This window comes from Homarus americanus, unplaced genomic scaffold (genome assembly GCF_018991925.1).
Source record: "Homarus americanus isolate GMGI-L3 unplaced genomic scaffold, GMGI_Hamer_2.0 scaffold31037, whole genome shotgun sequence".
Taxonomy (NCBI): Eukaryota; Metazoa; Arthropoda; class Malacostraca; order Decapoda; family Nephropidae; genus Homarus; species Homarus americanus.
In genome coordinates this window covers 17,686,815-17,704,429 of record NW_024722227.1, presented here as the reverse complement: position 1 = coordinate 17,704,429, position 17,615 = coordinate 17,686,815, and the positions used below count along the sequence as shown (strand labels likewise).

Here is a 17,615-nt window from a genome sequence, read left to right as displayed (position 1 = left end):
CCCATCCACACACCCATCCACACCCATCAACACACCCATCCAAACACCCATCCACACCCATCCACACACCCATCCACACACTCCATCCACACACCCATCAACACACCCATCCAAACACCCATCCAAACACTCCATCCAAACACCCATCCAAACACTTATCCACACACCCATCCAAACCCATCCACACACCCATCCAAACACTTATCCACACATCCATCCACACACCCATCCAAACAATTATCCACACACCCATCCACACACCCATCCAAACACTTATCCACACACCGATCAACACACCGATCCACACGCCCATCCACACACACATCCAAATACCCACACCTATCCAAACACTTATCCACACACCCATCCACACCGATCCACACAACCCTATCCACACACCAATCCAAACACCTATCCACACACACCCATCCACACACCGATCCACACACCCATCCACACACCCATCCAAACACTTATCCACACACCCATCCACACACCCATCCACACACCCATCCACACACCCATCCAAACACTTATCCACACAACCCATCCACACACCCATCCACACCCCATCCACACACCCATCCAAACACCTATCCACACACCCATCCAAACACTCATCCACAACCATCCACACCCATCCAAACACCTATCCACACACCCATCCACACACACACACCCATCCACACACCCACCAAACTGATCCACACACCCATCCACACACCCATCCACACACCCATCCAACCATCCACACACCCATCCACCCATCCACACACACCCATCCACACACCCATCCACACCCATCCAAACACTTATCCACACACACCCATCCACACACCCATCCACACACCCATCCACACACCATCCAAACACTATCACACACCCCATCCACACCCATCCACACCCATCCACACCCATCCAAACACTTATCCACACACCCATCCACACACCCATCCACACACCCATCCCACACACCCATCCACACACCCATCAAACACTTATCCACACACCCATCCACACACCCATCCACACACCCATCCACACACCCATCCACACACCCATCCACACACCCATCCACACACCCATCCAAACACTTATCCACACCCATCCACACACCCATCCACACCCATCACACACCCATCCACACCCATCCACACTCATCCAAACACTTATCCACACACCATCCACACACCCATCCACACACCCATCCACACACCCATCCACACACCCATCAAACACTTATCCACACACCCATCCACACCCATCCACACACCCATCCACACACCCATCCACCCATCCAAACACTTATCACACACCCCATCCACACACCCATCCACACACCCATCACACACCCATCCAAACACTTATCCACACACCCATCCACACACCCATCCACACACCCATCCACACACCCATCCACACCCCATCCAAACACTTATCCACACCCATCCACACACCCATCCACACCCCATCCAACCATCCACACCCATCCACACACCCATCACACACCCATCCACACACCATCACACACCCATCCACACACCCATCCAAACACTTATCACACACCCATCCACACACCCATCCACACACCCATCCACACACCCATCCACACCCCATCCAAACATATCCACACACCCATCCACACACCCATCCACACACACCCATCCACACACCCATCAAACACTTATCCACACACACACCCATCCACACACCCATCCACACACCCATCCAAACACTTATCCACACACCCATCCACACACCATCCACACCCATCCACACACCCATCCAAACACTTATCCACACCCATCCACACACCCATCCACACACCCATCCACCCATCCACCCATCCAAACACTCATCCACACACCCATCCACACACCCATCCAAACACTTATCCACACCCATCCACACACCCATCCACACACCCATCCACACACCCATCCACACCCATCCACACACCCATCAAACACTTATCCACACCCATTCACACACCCATCCACACACCCATCCACACACCCATCCACACACCCATCCACCATCCACACCCATCCACACACCCATCCAAACACCCATCCAAACACTTATCCACACACCCATCCACACACCCATCACACACCCATCCAACACCCATCCACACACCCATCCACACCCATCCACACACCCATCCACACACCCATCCACACCCACCCAACCACACTCCAAACACTTATCCACACACCCATCCACACACCCATCCACACACCCATCCACACCCATCCAAACACCCATCACACCCATCCCACACACCCATCCCACACACCCATCCACACACCCATCACACACACCCATCCACACACCCATCCAAACATATCCACACACCCATCCACACCCATCCACACACCCATCCACACACACCCATCCAAACACTTATCCACACCCATCCACACCCATCCACACCCCATCAAACACTTATCCACACACCCATCCACACACCCATCCACACACCCATCAAACACTATCCACACACCCATCCACACACACCCATCCACACACCCATCCACACACCCATCCACACCATCCAAACACTACACACCCATCCACACCCATCCACACACCCATCCACACACCCATCCAAACACTTATCCACACACCCATCCACACACACCCATCCACACACCCATCCACACACCCATCCACACACCCATCCACACACCCATCCACACACCCATCCACACCCATCCAAACACTTATCCACACACCCATTCACACACCCATCCACACACCCATCCACACACCCATCCAAACACTTATCCACACACCCATCCACACACCCATCCACACACCCATCACACACACATCCACCCATCAAACACTATCCACACACCCATCCACACACCCATCCACACACCCATCCACACACCCATCCAAACACTTATCCACACACCCATCCACACACCCATCCACACACCCATCCACACACCCGATCCACACACCCATCCACACACCCATCCACACACCCATCCAAACACTTATCCACACACCCATCCACACACCCATCCACACACCATCCACACACCCATCCAAACACTTATCCACACACCCATCCACACACCCATCCACACCCATCCACACACCCATCCACACACCCATCCACACACCCATCCACACCCATCCACATCCACACACCCATCCACACCCATCCACCCCATCCACACACCCATCCACACACCATCCAAACCATCCACCCATCCACACCCATCCACACACCCATCCAAACACTTATCCACACACACCCATCACACACCCATCCACACACCCATCCACACACCACACCCATCCACACACACCCATCCACACACCGATCCACACACCCATCCACACACCCATCCACACACACCGATCCACACACACCCATCCACACACCCATCCACACACTCATCCAAACACTTATCCACACACCCATCCACACCGATCCACACACACCCATCCACACACCCATCCACACACCCATCCAAACCTTATCCACACACCCATCCACACACCCATCCACACCCCATCACACCCATCCAAACACTTATCCACACACACCCATCCACACACCCACATCCACACACCCATCCACACCCATCCAAACATATCCACACACACCCATCCACACACCCATCCACACACCCATCCACACACCCATCCACACACCCATCCAAACACTTATCCACACACCCATCCACACACCCATCCACACACCCCATCCACACACAGAATCCACACACCCATCCACACACCCACATCCCACACACCCATCCAACCTTATCCACACACCATCCACACACCCATCCACACACCCATCCACACACTCATCCACACACCCATCCACACACTCATCAAACAATTATCCCACACACCCATCCACACTGATCACACACACCCATCCACACACCCCATCCACACACACACCCATCAAACACATCCACACACCCTCCACACACCCATCCACACACCCATCCACACACCCATCCACACACCCATCCAAACCTTATCCACACACCCATCCACACACCCATCCACACACCCATCCACACACACACCCATCCAAACACTTATCCACACACCCATCCACACACCATCCACACACCCATCCACACACCCATCCACACACCCATCCAGGCACACTTATCCACACCCATCCACACACCCATCACACACACCCATCCAAACACTTATCCACACACCATCCACTTACCCATCCACACACCCTTCCACACACCATCCACACACACCCATCCACACACTCATCCAAACACTTATCCACACACACCCATCCACACACACCGATCCACACACCCCATCCACACACCCATCCACACCCCCCATCAAACATCCACACACCCCATCCACAAACCCATCCACACCCATCCACACACTTACATCAAACACTTATCCACACACCCCATCCACACCATCCACACACCCATCCAAACATCCACACACCCATCCACACACCCATTCCACCCATCCACACACCCATCCAAACACTTATCACACACCACATCCACACACACCCATCCACCCATCCACACACCCATCCACACACACCCATCCAAACACTTATCCACACACACCCATCCACACACCCATCAACACTTATCCACACACCCACCCATCCACACACCCATCCACCCCATCCACACACCCATCCACACACCATCCACACACCCATCCAAACACTTATCCACACACCCATTCACACACCCATCCACACCATCACACACACCCATCCACACACCCATCCACACACACCCATCCACACACCCATCCACACACACCCATCCAAACACCCATCCAAACACTTATCCACACACCCATCCACACACACCCCATCCACACACCCATCCAAACACTTATCCACACACCCCATCCCTCACACCCATCCACACACCCATCCACACACCGATCCACACCCATCCACACCCCATCCACACACCCATCCAAACATCCACACACCATCCACACACCCATCCACACACCCATCCACACACACCCATCCAAACACTTATCCACACCCATCCACACACACCCATCCACACACCATCCACACACCGATCCACACACACCCATCCACACACCCATCCACACACACCCATCCAAACCCTTATCCACACACACCCATCCACACACACCCATCCACACACCCATCCACACACCCCATCCACACACCCATCCCAAACCCCTTATCCACCACACCCATCCACACACCCATCCACACACCCATCCAAACAACATCACACACCCATCCACACACCCATCCACACACCCATCCAAACATATCCACACACCCCATCCACCCATCCACACACACCCATCCACACACCCATCCACACACACCCATCCAAACATATTCACACACCCATCCACACCCATCCACACACCCATCCACACACCCATCCAAACATATCTACACCATCCACACACCATCCACACACCCCAATCCACACACCCATCCACACACCCATCACACACACCCATCCACACACCCATCCACACACACCCATCCAAACATATCCACACACCCATTCACTTTTCCATCCACACACCCCATCCACACACCCATCCAAACCTTATCCACACACCCATCCACACACCACCCATCCACACACCCATCCACACACCCATCCACACACCCATCCAAACACTTATCCACACACCCATCCACACACCCATCCACACACCCATCACACACACACCCATCCAAACACTTATCCACACACCCCATCACACACCCATCCACACACACCCATCCACACACCGATCCACCCCATCCACACACACCCCATCCACACCCATCCAAACACTTATCCACACACCCATCCACACACCCATCCACACACCCATCCACACACACCCATCAAACACTTATCCACCCACCCATCCACACACCCATCCACACACCCATCCACACACACCGATCCACACACTTACCCATCCACACACACCCATCCACACACCCATCTCCAAACCTTATCCACACACACCCCGTCACACACCCATCCACACTTATCCACACACCCATCCACACACCCATCCAAACACTTATCCACACACACCATCCACACACCCATCCACACACCATCCAAACACTTGTCACACACACCCATCCACACACCCATCCACACACCATCCACACACCGATCCACACACCCATCCACACACCCATCCACACACAACCATCAAACACTTATCCACACACTCATCCACACCCATCCACACACCCAATCCCACACACTCATCCAAACACTTATCCACGCACCCATCCACACACCGATCACCACCCATCCACACCCATCCACGCACCGATCCACACACCCATCCACACACCCATCCACACAACCATCAAACACTTCCACACCCATCCACACACCGATCCACACACACCCATCCACACACCCCATCCACACACTGAATACACACACCCATCCACACCCCATCCACACACACCAGTCACACCCTCCACACACACACCCATCCACACACACTCATCCAAACACTTATCACACCCATCCACTGTCCATCTATATCTATCCTGTCATATCTACCCATCCATCCACACACCCATCACACACCCATCCACACACACCCATCCAAACACTTATCCACACACACCCACATCCACACCATCCACACACACCCATCCACACACACACCGATCCACACACCCATCCACGCATCCACACACACTACCCATCCGGCTTATCACACCCCATCCACACACCCATCCACGCACCATCCACACACACTCGTCCACTTGCCATCCACACACCTCATCCAAACAATTATCCACACACACCCATCCACACACACCGATCCACACCCCATCACGCATCACATGACCAAACCTTATCCACACACCCATCCACACACCCATCCACACCCATCCACACACCCATCCACACACACACACCCATCCAAACACTTATCCACACACCATCCACACCCCATCCACACCCATCACACACCCATCCAGCATATCCACACACCCCATCCACACACCCATCCACACACCCATCCACACACCCATCCACACACCCATCCAAACACTTATCCACACCCATCCACACACCCATCCACACACACCCATCAAACACTTATCCACACACCCATCCACACCCATGCACACACACCTTCCACCCATCCACACCCATCCACACACACTCATCCAAACACTTATCCACACACCCATCCACACACCGATCCACACACCCATCCACACCCCATCCACACCCCCCATCCAAACACTTATCCACACACCCATCCACAAACCCATCCACACACTTATCCACCATCAAACCTTATCCACACGCCCATCCACACACCCATCCACACACACCATCAAAACACTTATCCACCCATCCACTATCACATATCCACACACCCATCCAAACCTTATCCACACCCATCCACACACCCATCCACACACCCATCCATACACCCATCCACACACTTCCATCAAACCTTATCCACACACTTACATCCACACACACCCATCCAAACACTTATCCACACACCCATCCACACACCCATCCACACCCATCCACACACCCATCCACACACCCATCCACACACCCATCCAAACCCTTATCCACACACCCATTCACACACCCATCCACACACCCATCACACACCCATCCACACACCATCCACACACCCATCCACACACACCCATCCACACACCCATCCAAACACTTATCCACACACCCATCCACACACCCATCCACACACCCATCCAAACATATCCACACACCCACATCCTCCACCCATCCACACACCCATCCACACACAGATCACACACACCATCCACACACCCATCCACACACCCATCCAAACCTTATCCACACACACCCATCCACACATAAATCCACACACCCATCCACACACCCATCCAAACACTTATCCACACACCCATCCACACCCATCCACCACCACACCCATCCACACACCGATCCACACACATCCACACACCCATCCACACACACCCATCCAAACATATCCACACACACCCATCCACACACCCATCCACACACCCATCCACACACACCCATCCAAACCTTATCCACACACCATCCACACACCCATCCACACACCCATCCAAACATCCACACACCCCATCCACGCCATACACACACCCCATCCACACACCGATCCACACCCATCCACACACACCATCCACACAACCATCAAACAGCAATCCACCACACCCATCCACCCATCCACACACCCCATCCACACACCCATCCACACACTCATCCAAACAGCATCCACACACCCATCCCGCACCGATCCGCACACCCCATCACACACCCCATCCACACACACCACGATCCACACCCATCCACACCCATCCACACAACCATCCAAACATATCCACACCCATCCACACACCCATCCAAACACTTATCCACACACCCATCCACACCCATCCCACACACCCATCCACACACCGATCCACACACACCCCATCCACACACCCATCCACACACCCATCCAAACACTTATCCACACACACCCATCCAAACACTTATCCACACACCCATCCCACACACCCATCCACACACCCATCCACACACCCATCCAAACACTTATCCACACACCCATCCACATCCCATCCCACACACCCATCCACACACCCCGATCCACACCCATCCACACACCCCATCCACACACACCCATCAAACACTTATCCACACACACCCATCCACACACCCATCCAAACTACCTCACACACCCCATCCACACACCCATCCACACACCCATCCACACACCCATCCACACACCCATCCACACACCCATCCAAACATATCCACACACCCATCCAAACCTTATCCAAACACTTATCCACACACCCATCCACACACCCATCCACACACCCATCCACACACCCATCCACACACCCATCCACACACCCATCCACACACCCTTCCAAACATACTCATAAAACACCTTTATTTTAACCCCTTTCTCTCTTTACGTCCGCCTCATCATCTTCTTTGTTTATTTTTAATTAGTAACAATTATCACCCTTTTGTTTTATTCCCCAATCGTTCTTTTATTTTCCTTGTCGTCTTTGTCCTCTCCTATTTTTATCAACCTTCGCTTGTGTCCGTTTTCGCTCTCACTTCATGTAGTATTTTCCTGTTTCTTTGTTTTGTTTATTTTCACCATTGGACAAACAGAATCGGTGTTTTTCTTATGTTTACCAACTCTGTATAAAACAATGTTACTTTGACAATGAATAAATATAAGTCAACAAAAATTGACATATATTATTACTGTTATTTTGACATTAGAGAAAATATTTACATTATTTTGTCATTTAGGCAATATTTATCTTTACAATTTCATACAGCCATTGGATTTCACATTAGCTTAGCATTTAACGTTTGTAATGAATGCTATTTTTGACACTCAGCATAGAGATGTATTTTAGTTTGACCTTTGACTTAGAAATAATTTTTACTTTGACATTTGACAATCTGTTTATTTAATGTCATGATAATTGTGATTACCTCCTGGTGTTGTCATGACGTGTGGCCATTTGTGATCTGTATGGCACTTGTTTCTCTCTCTATCATCTCCGAGGCATTAGACCTTTTTCTATGTCTAATTTGAAGATACTTTAATCCTATGACTTTCTCTCTCAGTGTAAGGAAAGTTGTGTGACCTCATCTGTCTAATTCTAAGTGACCTTAAGTTCACATGTGTTTATTTCTAAATCACCTTGCCCTTATCTATGTCTAAGTGACCTTGACCTCCCCCGACAGTGACCCGACAGTACACGCCCTTCAGTTCCTGGACGTGATCAACATGAAAGATCCCACCCAGAAGACCCACTTCTACCGCACCACCCTCATGGAGGTCCTCCCGCACATCCCTCAGGTCAGTCCAGGTCATCCTACTGTACATGTCCCTCAGGTCATTTCAGGTCGTCGAAGTCCTCTCACGTAAACCTCAGGTCAGTTCAGGTCCTCTGAAAAATCTCTCAGGTCTTGTCAGGTCAGAATTGTCAGAATTTGTCAACACGAAATTAAACTTTTTTTTAGCGTTACCTGGTGAATTAATTAAGGTAGGTGTGAGGGTGTTGACGTTACCTGGTGAATTAATTAAGGTAGGTGTGAGGGTGTTGACGTTACCTGGTGAATTAATTAAGGTAGGTGTGAGGGTGTTGACGTTACCTGGTGAATTAATTAAGGTAGGTGTGAGGGTGTTGTCGTCATGGCTTCCTCTCGTGAAGATCACATTTAGACGCTTAACCTTAGGGTGACCTCCGCCCCCTGTGCCTTGGTCATGAATGAGATGTGGTTTATTTTAGTCGTGAATATGATCTCGTGTTGGTTTAATGTTTTGTGGCTTATTTTAATCATAATAGTCCCTGGGGTTATGTGGCGATAAGAATAATATTAATTAATTTTATCATTGAAGTTATTCCCTACAAGAGTAATAATAATGGAAGCCCCTCGAAATCGAGGATGGCCGGCCCTAGGGCCACCTAGACGTGAATTTGTTTAAGGTGTAGTAGCTGTCGCCAACACAACAACAGCACCCTGAGTTAACGAACTGCATGACCCAGTGTCAAGGAATAGTCCGAGAAGACCGGACGACTCGCCAACTGCACTGGCTAACCATTACCCCGAAATACGATCCGCAAATCGATTAACATCCAGGTGCCCAATTGCTGCTGGGTAGACAGAGGCAAATGGCGTAAAGAAACTTGTCCATAGTTTCACCATTCCTGGGGATCGAACCCGGATCCGTTCGTTTGCGAGGCGAGCATGCTGACCAATACAAGAGTGACACTGAGAGGAGACATAATCATTGCCTCTATAAAGACCTGGGAAGGTTATACGTAGTGAATGACGTCATACTTCGTTATATCAAGTTTAAAGACGGAGAGATGAATATTATACGATATGACATTAATTCCATGTTTTTTTATTATTTTACTCTCCTAGTGGGCAAAGAATGAACTAAAATAAGACAAAGACTGATAGAGGATACCTATTATGTGTGTGTGTGTGTGTGTGTGTGTGTGTGTGTGTGTGTGTGTGTTTATTTGTGAGAGAATGAACACAAACAAATAACAATTAAAACGGGGAGATCCAATTCCAATTAACAAGACGTAACACTAATCAACACACCTGTACCTCTAGCCGATGGAATTGTATTTACTTTTTTAATATATTTTTGTGTGTGATTTTTAGCGAACACACATACATACACACACACACGCGCGCGCGACGCCCGGACTCGGCTGTAACCACCAGAGAGGACAATTACACACTTACAGTTGACAACCAATCAACCCCTGTGCCCCCCCCCTCCCCATCTCCCATATCCCTAAGAGATCACAGCACCTCAATAAAGCGCTTCTGATTGGTGAAGGAGGCAATATCTTGTTGACTTGACTGACCAATCACCACCTTCGTTACTGTTAATTGCGAATTCCCGTTTCCAGTCACCTTTTTTTACAGAAAACGTGTAGCTGAGTAGTTAAGAATTGGGAGGGTGTAAGGAGGGTTATTTATATACTCAGGTATGAAGAAATAATTTCTATATCAATAACATCCGTTGTTATTGATCTTAAATCGTCCGTTTGACTCGAAGTATCGGCCTCTTATCCTAATCGCAAAATGGTGACAACAGTAACAATGTCTTACCAAGCAACGAACCCACGAGCAACTCTTTTGAACAACACAAAAATTCCAAACCATGCAAACAAAACGGATCTACATTACGTTAACTAATCATAAACGACGTAACAAGTTATTTAGAGTACTTGAAGCAATAACAAACTTGGTAACAAGTCATTTTGATAACAGTATCCAATCACAGACCACGCACGTAAATACAGTCTCTCACAAAACTAGAAAACTTACGGCAATCAACTAACAAATCATTTATATTTTGCTTCATCCACTCACAAACCTCATATTTAATTTCCTAGACAATAACCCAATCCCTGGCCTTGACGTAAGCCTTATAGCCTCCAGCGTCCGTCCAATCAGAAGCCGTGTACCAGAGACTGGGAATATATAGCCAGGAGGTGACCTGTGCAGCTGGCAATACCCTGGGAATTACACACGGGGATTAAACGTCCTGCTCTACCCCCGATATGGTATCCCACTCTCCTGATTTGGTGCCCCCCCCCCTCTCCCTGATCTGAGACCCTTGTGATCTAGGATCATTTTTCTTGGGACCCCTGTTTTAGGATTCCCTTTTCTGGGACTCTCCTCACGACCTGATGAACCCCTTCTCTTGTATCATTTCAGGATAGTTTACACGTTAAAGTCCTTTATTGATACCCCTCCCCTCCCAGGACCACTCCCTCTTCCAGGACCACTACTTCTTCCAGGACCACTCCCTCTTCCAGGACCACTACCTCTTGAACGACCACTCCCTCTTCCAGGACCACCCCATCTTCCAGAACCACCCCCTCTACTTCTAGGACCACTCCCTCTTCCAGAACCACCCCTCTACTTCCAGGACCACACCCTCCCCTTCCTCTGAGATCTGTCCCAGAACCCCTTCCTCTAAGACCCACACCGCTGTAGGATCTTCCCACCATTACCTCCCAGCCACCCATCCCTCTCAACTATACCTCCCTCCCATCCCTTTTACCAAATCCTCCTACCCATCCCTCCCACCTACAGGATGACCAGCGTAATGAATGCAGTAAATTGGGGGCAGGACTTGCGAGGGATTAAGCCAGACATCACCTACATTTTCCTAGTATGTGTGTGTGTGTGTGTGTGTGTGTGTGTGTGTGTGTGTGTGTGTGTGTGTGTTTAGTTTTCATGAATAGAGTTTCGTGTTAATTGTGGGTTGGATATAGTTCAGGTTTGTGTTATGTATTGCAGATGTGTATTTACCGGCGTGGCTTTGAATCTGGTGCTGTTGTCTTTTGAAATATGTAAACACACAGACAACAAGCACACACACACACACACAGAGACAAGCACACACACACAAAACAGACAAACACACACACACACACACACACACACACACACACACACACACACATACATACACACAGACACACACAGACAACAAGCACACACAGACACACACAGACAGACACAGACAGACAAGCGCACACGCACACACACACACACATACACACACAGACAGACACGCACACACACACACACACACACACACACACGCGGTTCAAAGTCCGAAATAAAATGTTGGTGTTTTTCTCTGCCTGAGTTTAATTAGTCCCGCGTCACAGGACTACCTGAGTATTATGTCTCCCTGTGTGTGTGTGTGTGTGTGTGTGTGTGTGTCTGTGTGTGTGTCTGTCTGTCTGTCTGTGTGTGTCTGTGTGTGTGTGTGTGTCTGTCTGTCTGTCTGTGTGTGTCTGTGTGTGTGTGTGTGTCTGTCTGTGTGTGTGTTATTGTTTGATTGTGGGTTTTGGGGGAAGGGGGCTAAATCATATGCTGTAGGCTTTATTTGTTAAGGAGTTCGTAAGTTTTGTAATCTCTCTCTCTCTCTCTCTCTCTCTCTCTCTCTCTCTCTCTCTGTTCTGTATACTCGTCACCAGGACATGAATATACCTGCATGATGGTAACGAGATAAGACTTACATCCAACAACAACATCTAGATAGACTCTCAGCAGCAACATCTAGATAAACTCTCAGCAACAACTAGATAGACTCTCAGCAGCGGAATCTAGATAGACTCTCAGCAGCGGAATCTATCGGTGAAATATGAGTTAAGACTTCAAAGGGAACGTCATTAACATTTTTCCCTTGATGGCGAGACACACGGCTGACTGCCTGGTCAGGTGGCCAAGGCTTCACTATAGAGCATTGGTGTCTACTACTGGCTTCCAGTCCTCCTGACTTCCTGTCCTACTGGCTTCCAATCCTAATGGCTTCCAATCCTACTGACTTCCTGTCCTACTGGCTTTCAATCCTTCTGGTTTCCAGTCCTACTGACTTCTTAGTCATAAGAAATAAGAATGGAGGAAACTGCAGCAGGCCTATTGATCCATACTGGGCAGTCCCGTTTACACCCAACCCCTATCGCTCATATATCCCTCCAACCTATGTTTGAAGCTATCCAGCGCATTCGAGTCAATGATGATGTTTGGTAACTTGTTCCACTCATCCACTACTCTATTTCCAAACCAATGTTTACCTATCTCGCGCCTAAATCTAAATTTGTCTCGTTTAAAACCATTACTACGAGTTCGCTCCTGGTTGGGTAGTTTGAGTACCTTTGTTATATCACATTTGTTTAACCCTGACTTCCATTTATGCACCTCGATCATGTCGCCCCTCATTCTACGTCTCTCGAGGGAGTGCAAATAAAGATGCTTTAACCTGTCTCTGTACTCAAAGTTCCTAATGCCCGAGATTAGTCTTGTCATACTCCTCTGAATTTTTTCTAGGGATTCTATATCCATTCTATAGTATGGTGACCAGAATTGAACTGCGTAATCCAAGTGAGGTCTCACAAGCGCAAGATATAGTTTTAGGATAACCTCGCTAGTCTTGTAACTAACACTCGTTTGTGTGAACCCAAATACTTTGATAGCCTTGTTTGTAGCAAATACACATTGTTGATTTGGTTTAAGATTCCTACTTATAATTACTCCTAAATCTTTCTCACAGTCGGATTTCTCTATAACAATGTTGTTCATTTGATATCTGGTTTCTCTGTTTACATCTCCTAGACTAAGTACTTTACATTTGTCCACATTCAATTTATTCTGCCATTTTTCAGGCCCTTCGAAATTTTTTTTAGATCTTCCTGTAGTTTGCGGAGTCTTCTTCAGCTTTAATTACACGCCCTATTTTAGTGTCATCAGCAAATTTACTTATGTTGCTGTCTACGCCTATATCTATGTCGTTTATTATATATAAATAATAATGGTCCAAGTACTGAGCCTTGGGGTACTCCACTAGTGACGTTACCCAATCGGATTTAGTGCCGTTAATGCTTACTCGCTGTTCCCTGTCCTGTAACCACACCCTAATCCATTTTAGAATATCTCCTCCAATGCCATGAGCCTCCACTTTTCGTATTAATCTTTTGTGGGGGACTTTGTCGAAGGCTTTGCTAAAGTCGATATATACCAGCATCATAGTCGTGCCTGTCGTCCACTGATTCTAAAACAGTTGAAAAGAATGTTAATAGATTAGTTGGACATGAACACCCGCTTGTGAAGCCATATTGAGTAATCAATGATCAACTTGTACTTCTCCAGGTGATTTCGAATAGACTTTTAAAATTATTGCTTCCTGCAATATTTCCAATCCCACTGGCCTCCAATCCGACTGGCTTCCAGTCCTACTAGCTTCTAATCCTACTGGCGTCCAGTCCTACTGGCTTCCAATCCTACTGGCGTCCAATCCTACTGGCGTCCAATCCTTTTGGCTTCCAATCCTTTTGACTTATAATAACAGTACTTATGTCAGATAAGATTGGACTGCGTATTATTATTTGAAGTGCTGTGGCCGTGGGATGCACTGTTCCCATCTTTTCCTGTAACAGCACCATTTGTATTATATAAATGTTTACCCAAATGTATATTACCCACATATTCACCAAGTCATTCACCCATGAGTATGAATCAATTGGTGAGTTGACATTTCCTCTGGGGAGCAGGCGAGGTCAAGCTTGGTCAGCGCAGCTCAGCAACAAACAATCTGACGCGTTTCCTTTAAGACCCGCCTGACAACTGTCTCTCCCTGGTGTGAGAGAGACTATCATATCACCTGTTACCCAGTGAACACCTCACTTAAGTGTTCTCCTATACAAGTGCACTAAGACACTTCCCTGAGCAGAGAAGGTACAATATACTCTCAACTGAACTCAGTACCTGTAAAACTATATTTTTCTACAATAAAGCAAAACCAACAAAGTGTTTAATTCAGCCCTGCCACTTATCAATTCAAGAACTAATATATATATATATATATATATATATATATATATATATATATATATATATATATATATATATATATATATATATATATATATATATATATATATATATATATATATATATATGTGTGACCAACACATTCCTGAGGGTAGTTAGTTCGATTCTGGGGCACTGCCAATCCACCCACTTGGCTGTATATGGACACCAGAGGCTCAGTTAGTCCAGGAGCATTAGACAAATTATATGATATAAGAAGAAAACTTCTCTCCCAACCAGCATAGGAACGTTCACAATTCAACCGAACAATGATATAATTAGCACAAGGACAGTGGCGACCATCGTGGACGCGATCTTTAATTGTAGAAATTTCTCAAGAAATTTTGTGGTGTAATTTGGACATGTTACTCAGAACATAATTCAACATCTTTCCTGAAAATTTCGGCTTTGGACTAATTGTTTTTATTTCAAATTTAATGCTCCTGGACTATGTATGCAGGTAAAGATATAGGCTGGTCAAAAGTATGGTGGACCCCTAAAAATTGCAACTAAACGTTTTTCAATTCATTTATTTTGTCTTTGGTGTGTGTGAAATCACATACTAAAAGTTTACCACAATTGACCAACGGGAAAGCTGTAAAAATATACCGTATCTAAAATGGCGGACGCTTCAACCTCCCGCAGCCAATATCTTAAGAATAGTCTGCTATAAATTCAACAAAAGTATTAATTATAAATACGAACGAATTGATACTTCCTCTAGACACTTTACGTTTGACACTATTCGTCTTCGTCGTCTTCCTTCATGGCAACACAACTAGTAACGTTGTCACAACAGTCAGTCTGGCCAATTGATCTCACTCAACACTCCAGCCTCAGTTGACGGGATTCATTCTCTTTTCATCACCCATCCACACCATGACTTTACAGTCCGTACTGAGAGTCTGAGACAGTGAAATCTTGTCACAGAGGCAGTTGGGTTTGTCGTTCAGGTGTAACAACAAACTAATTTTCTATCACGTCTTTTCTGGTTAAGGATTTGTAACTGAGGGATGCAAGTGAATATGATAGTTTACCATTGAACAAAGAGACCAACATCTTGCTCCCAGAGGCCTCTACCATGGAGTTTTGCTGACCTGGCGAACAGAATAGTTTTGTTCGGTCATAAATGATCGAGTCAGCTTTTACGAGTTTCTGGAATACATTTTTTTTTCCAGATACCAAATATCCTTGCAGTAGTGTCACATCTTATAAAATTACAGCAAATGTATACAGAGTTCACCATCAAGTACATTTTTTAGGATATTAATGTTGAAAACTTTGATTTTAGATTTCGAGTGACTGTCAGAGAGGAAGTAAAGCTTATTGTTTATTAAATTTGTATAATGTAAAAGTAGAAGTAAAAGATCAGTGTTGTTGACTGTGAAGTTGCTGAGTCTACATCTGCGTCCTTCTCTGCTTGAATAACTTGGCATCCCTTTTATTTGAGATGTTCTGATATAAGGTTAATAATTCCTTGTTTATATAAGTCGTTAGAGGAAATTCTTCTTTTCTCCAGATAATTCAGTATCTTCTGTAAAATTTGCTGTTGGATGTTGCTCATCCTGCTCGCATCTCTTATGTTCATTTTCTTTGTGGATGGACCACCACTATATCCATCAAAAACAACCGTGACTTTATCATAGTGAC

General features: G+C 47.4%; 1 protein-coding gene across 1 annotated transcript in view; it reads left to right on the top strand.

Moving 5' to 3' along the window:
• Nucleotides 1–12,472, top strand: part of LOC121862628 (SCY1-like protein 2) — an 83,573-nt gene extending 71,101 nt beyond the window's left edge. The window contains exons 4-5 of the mRNA XM_042360945.1: nucleotides 9,792–9,906; nucleotides 12,344–12,472. Of these exons, the coding sequence (XP_042216879.1) occupies nucleotides 9,792–9,906; nucleotides 12,344–12,472 (244 nt within the window). The remainder of the gene's footprint in view (nucleotides 1–9,791; nucleotides 9,907–12,343) is intronic.
• The last annotated feature ends 5,143 nt before the right edge of the window (nucleotides 12,473–17,615 follow it).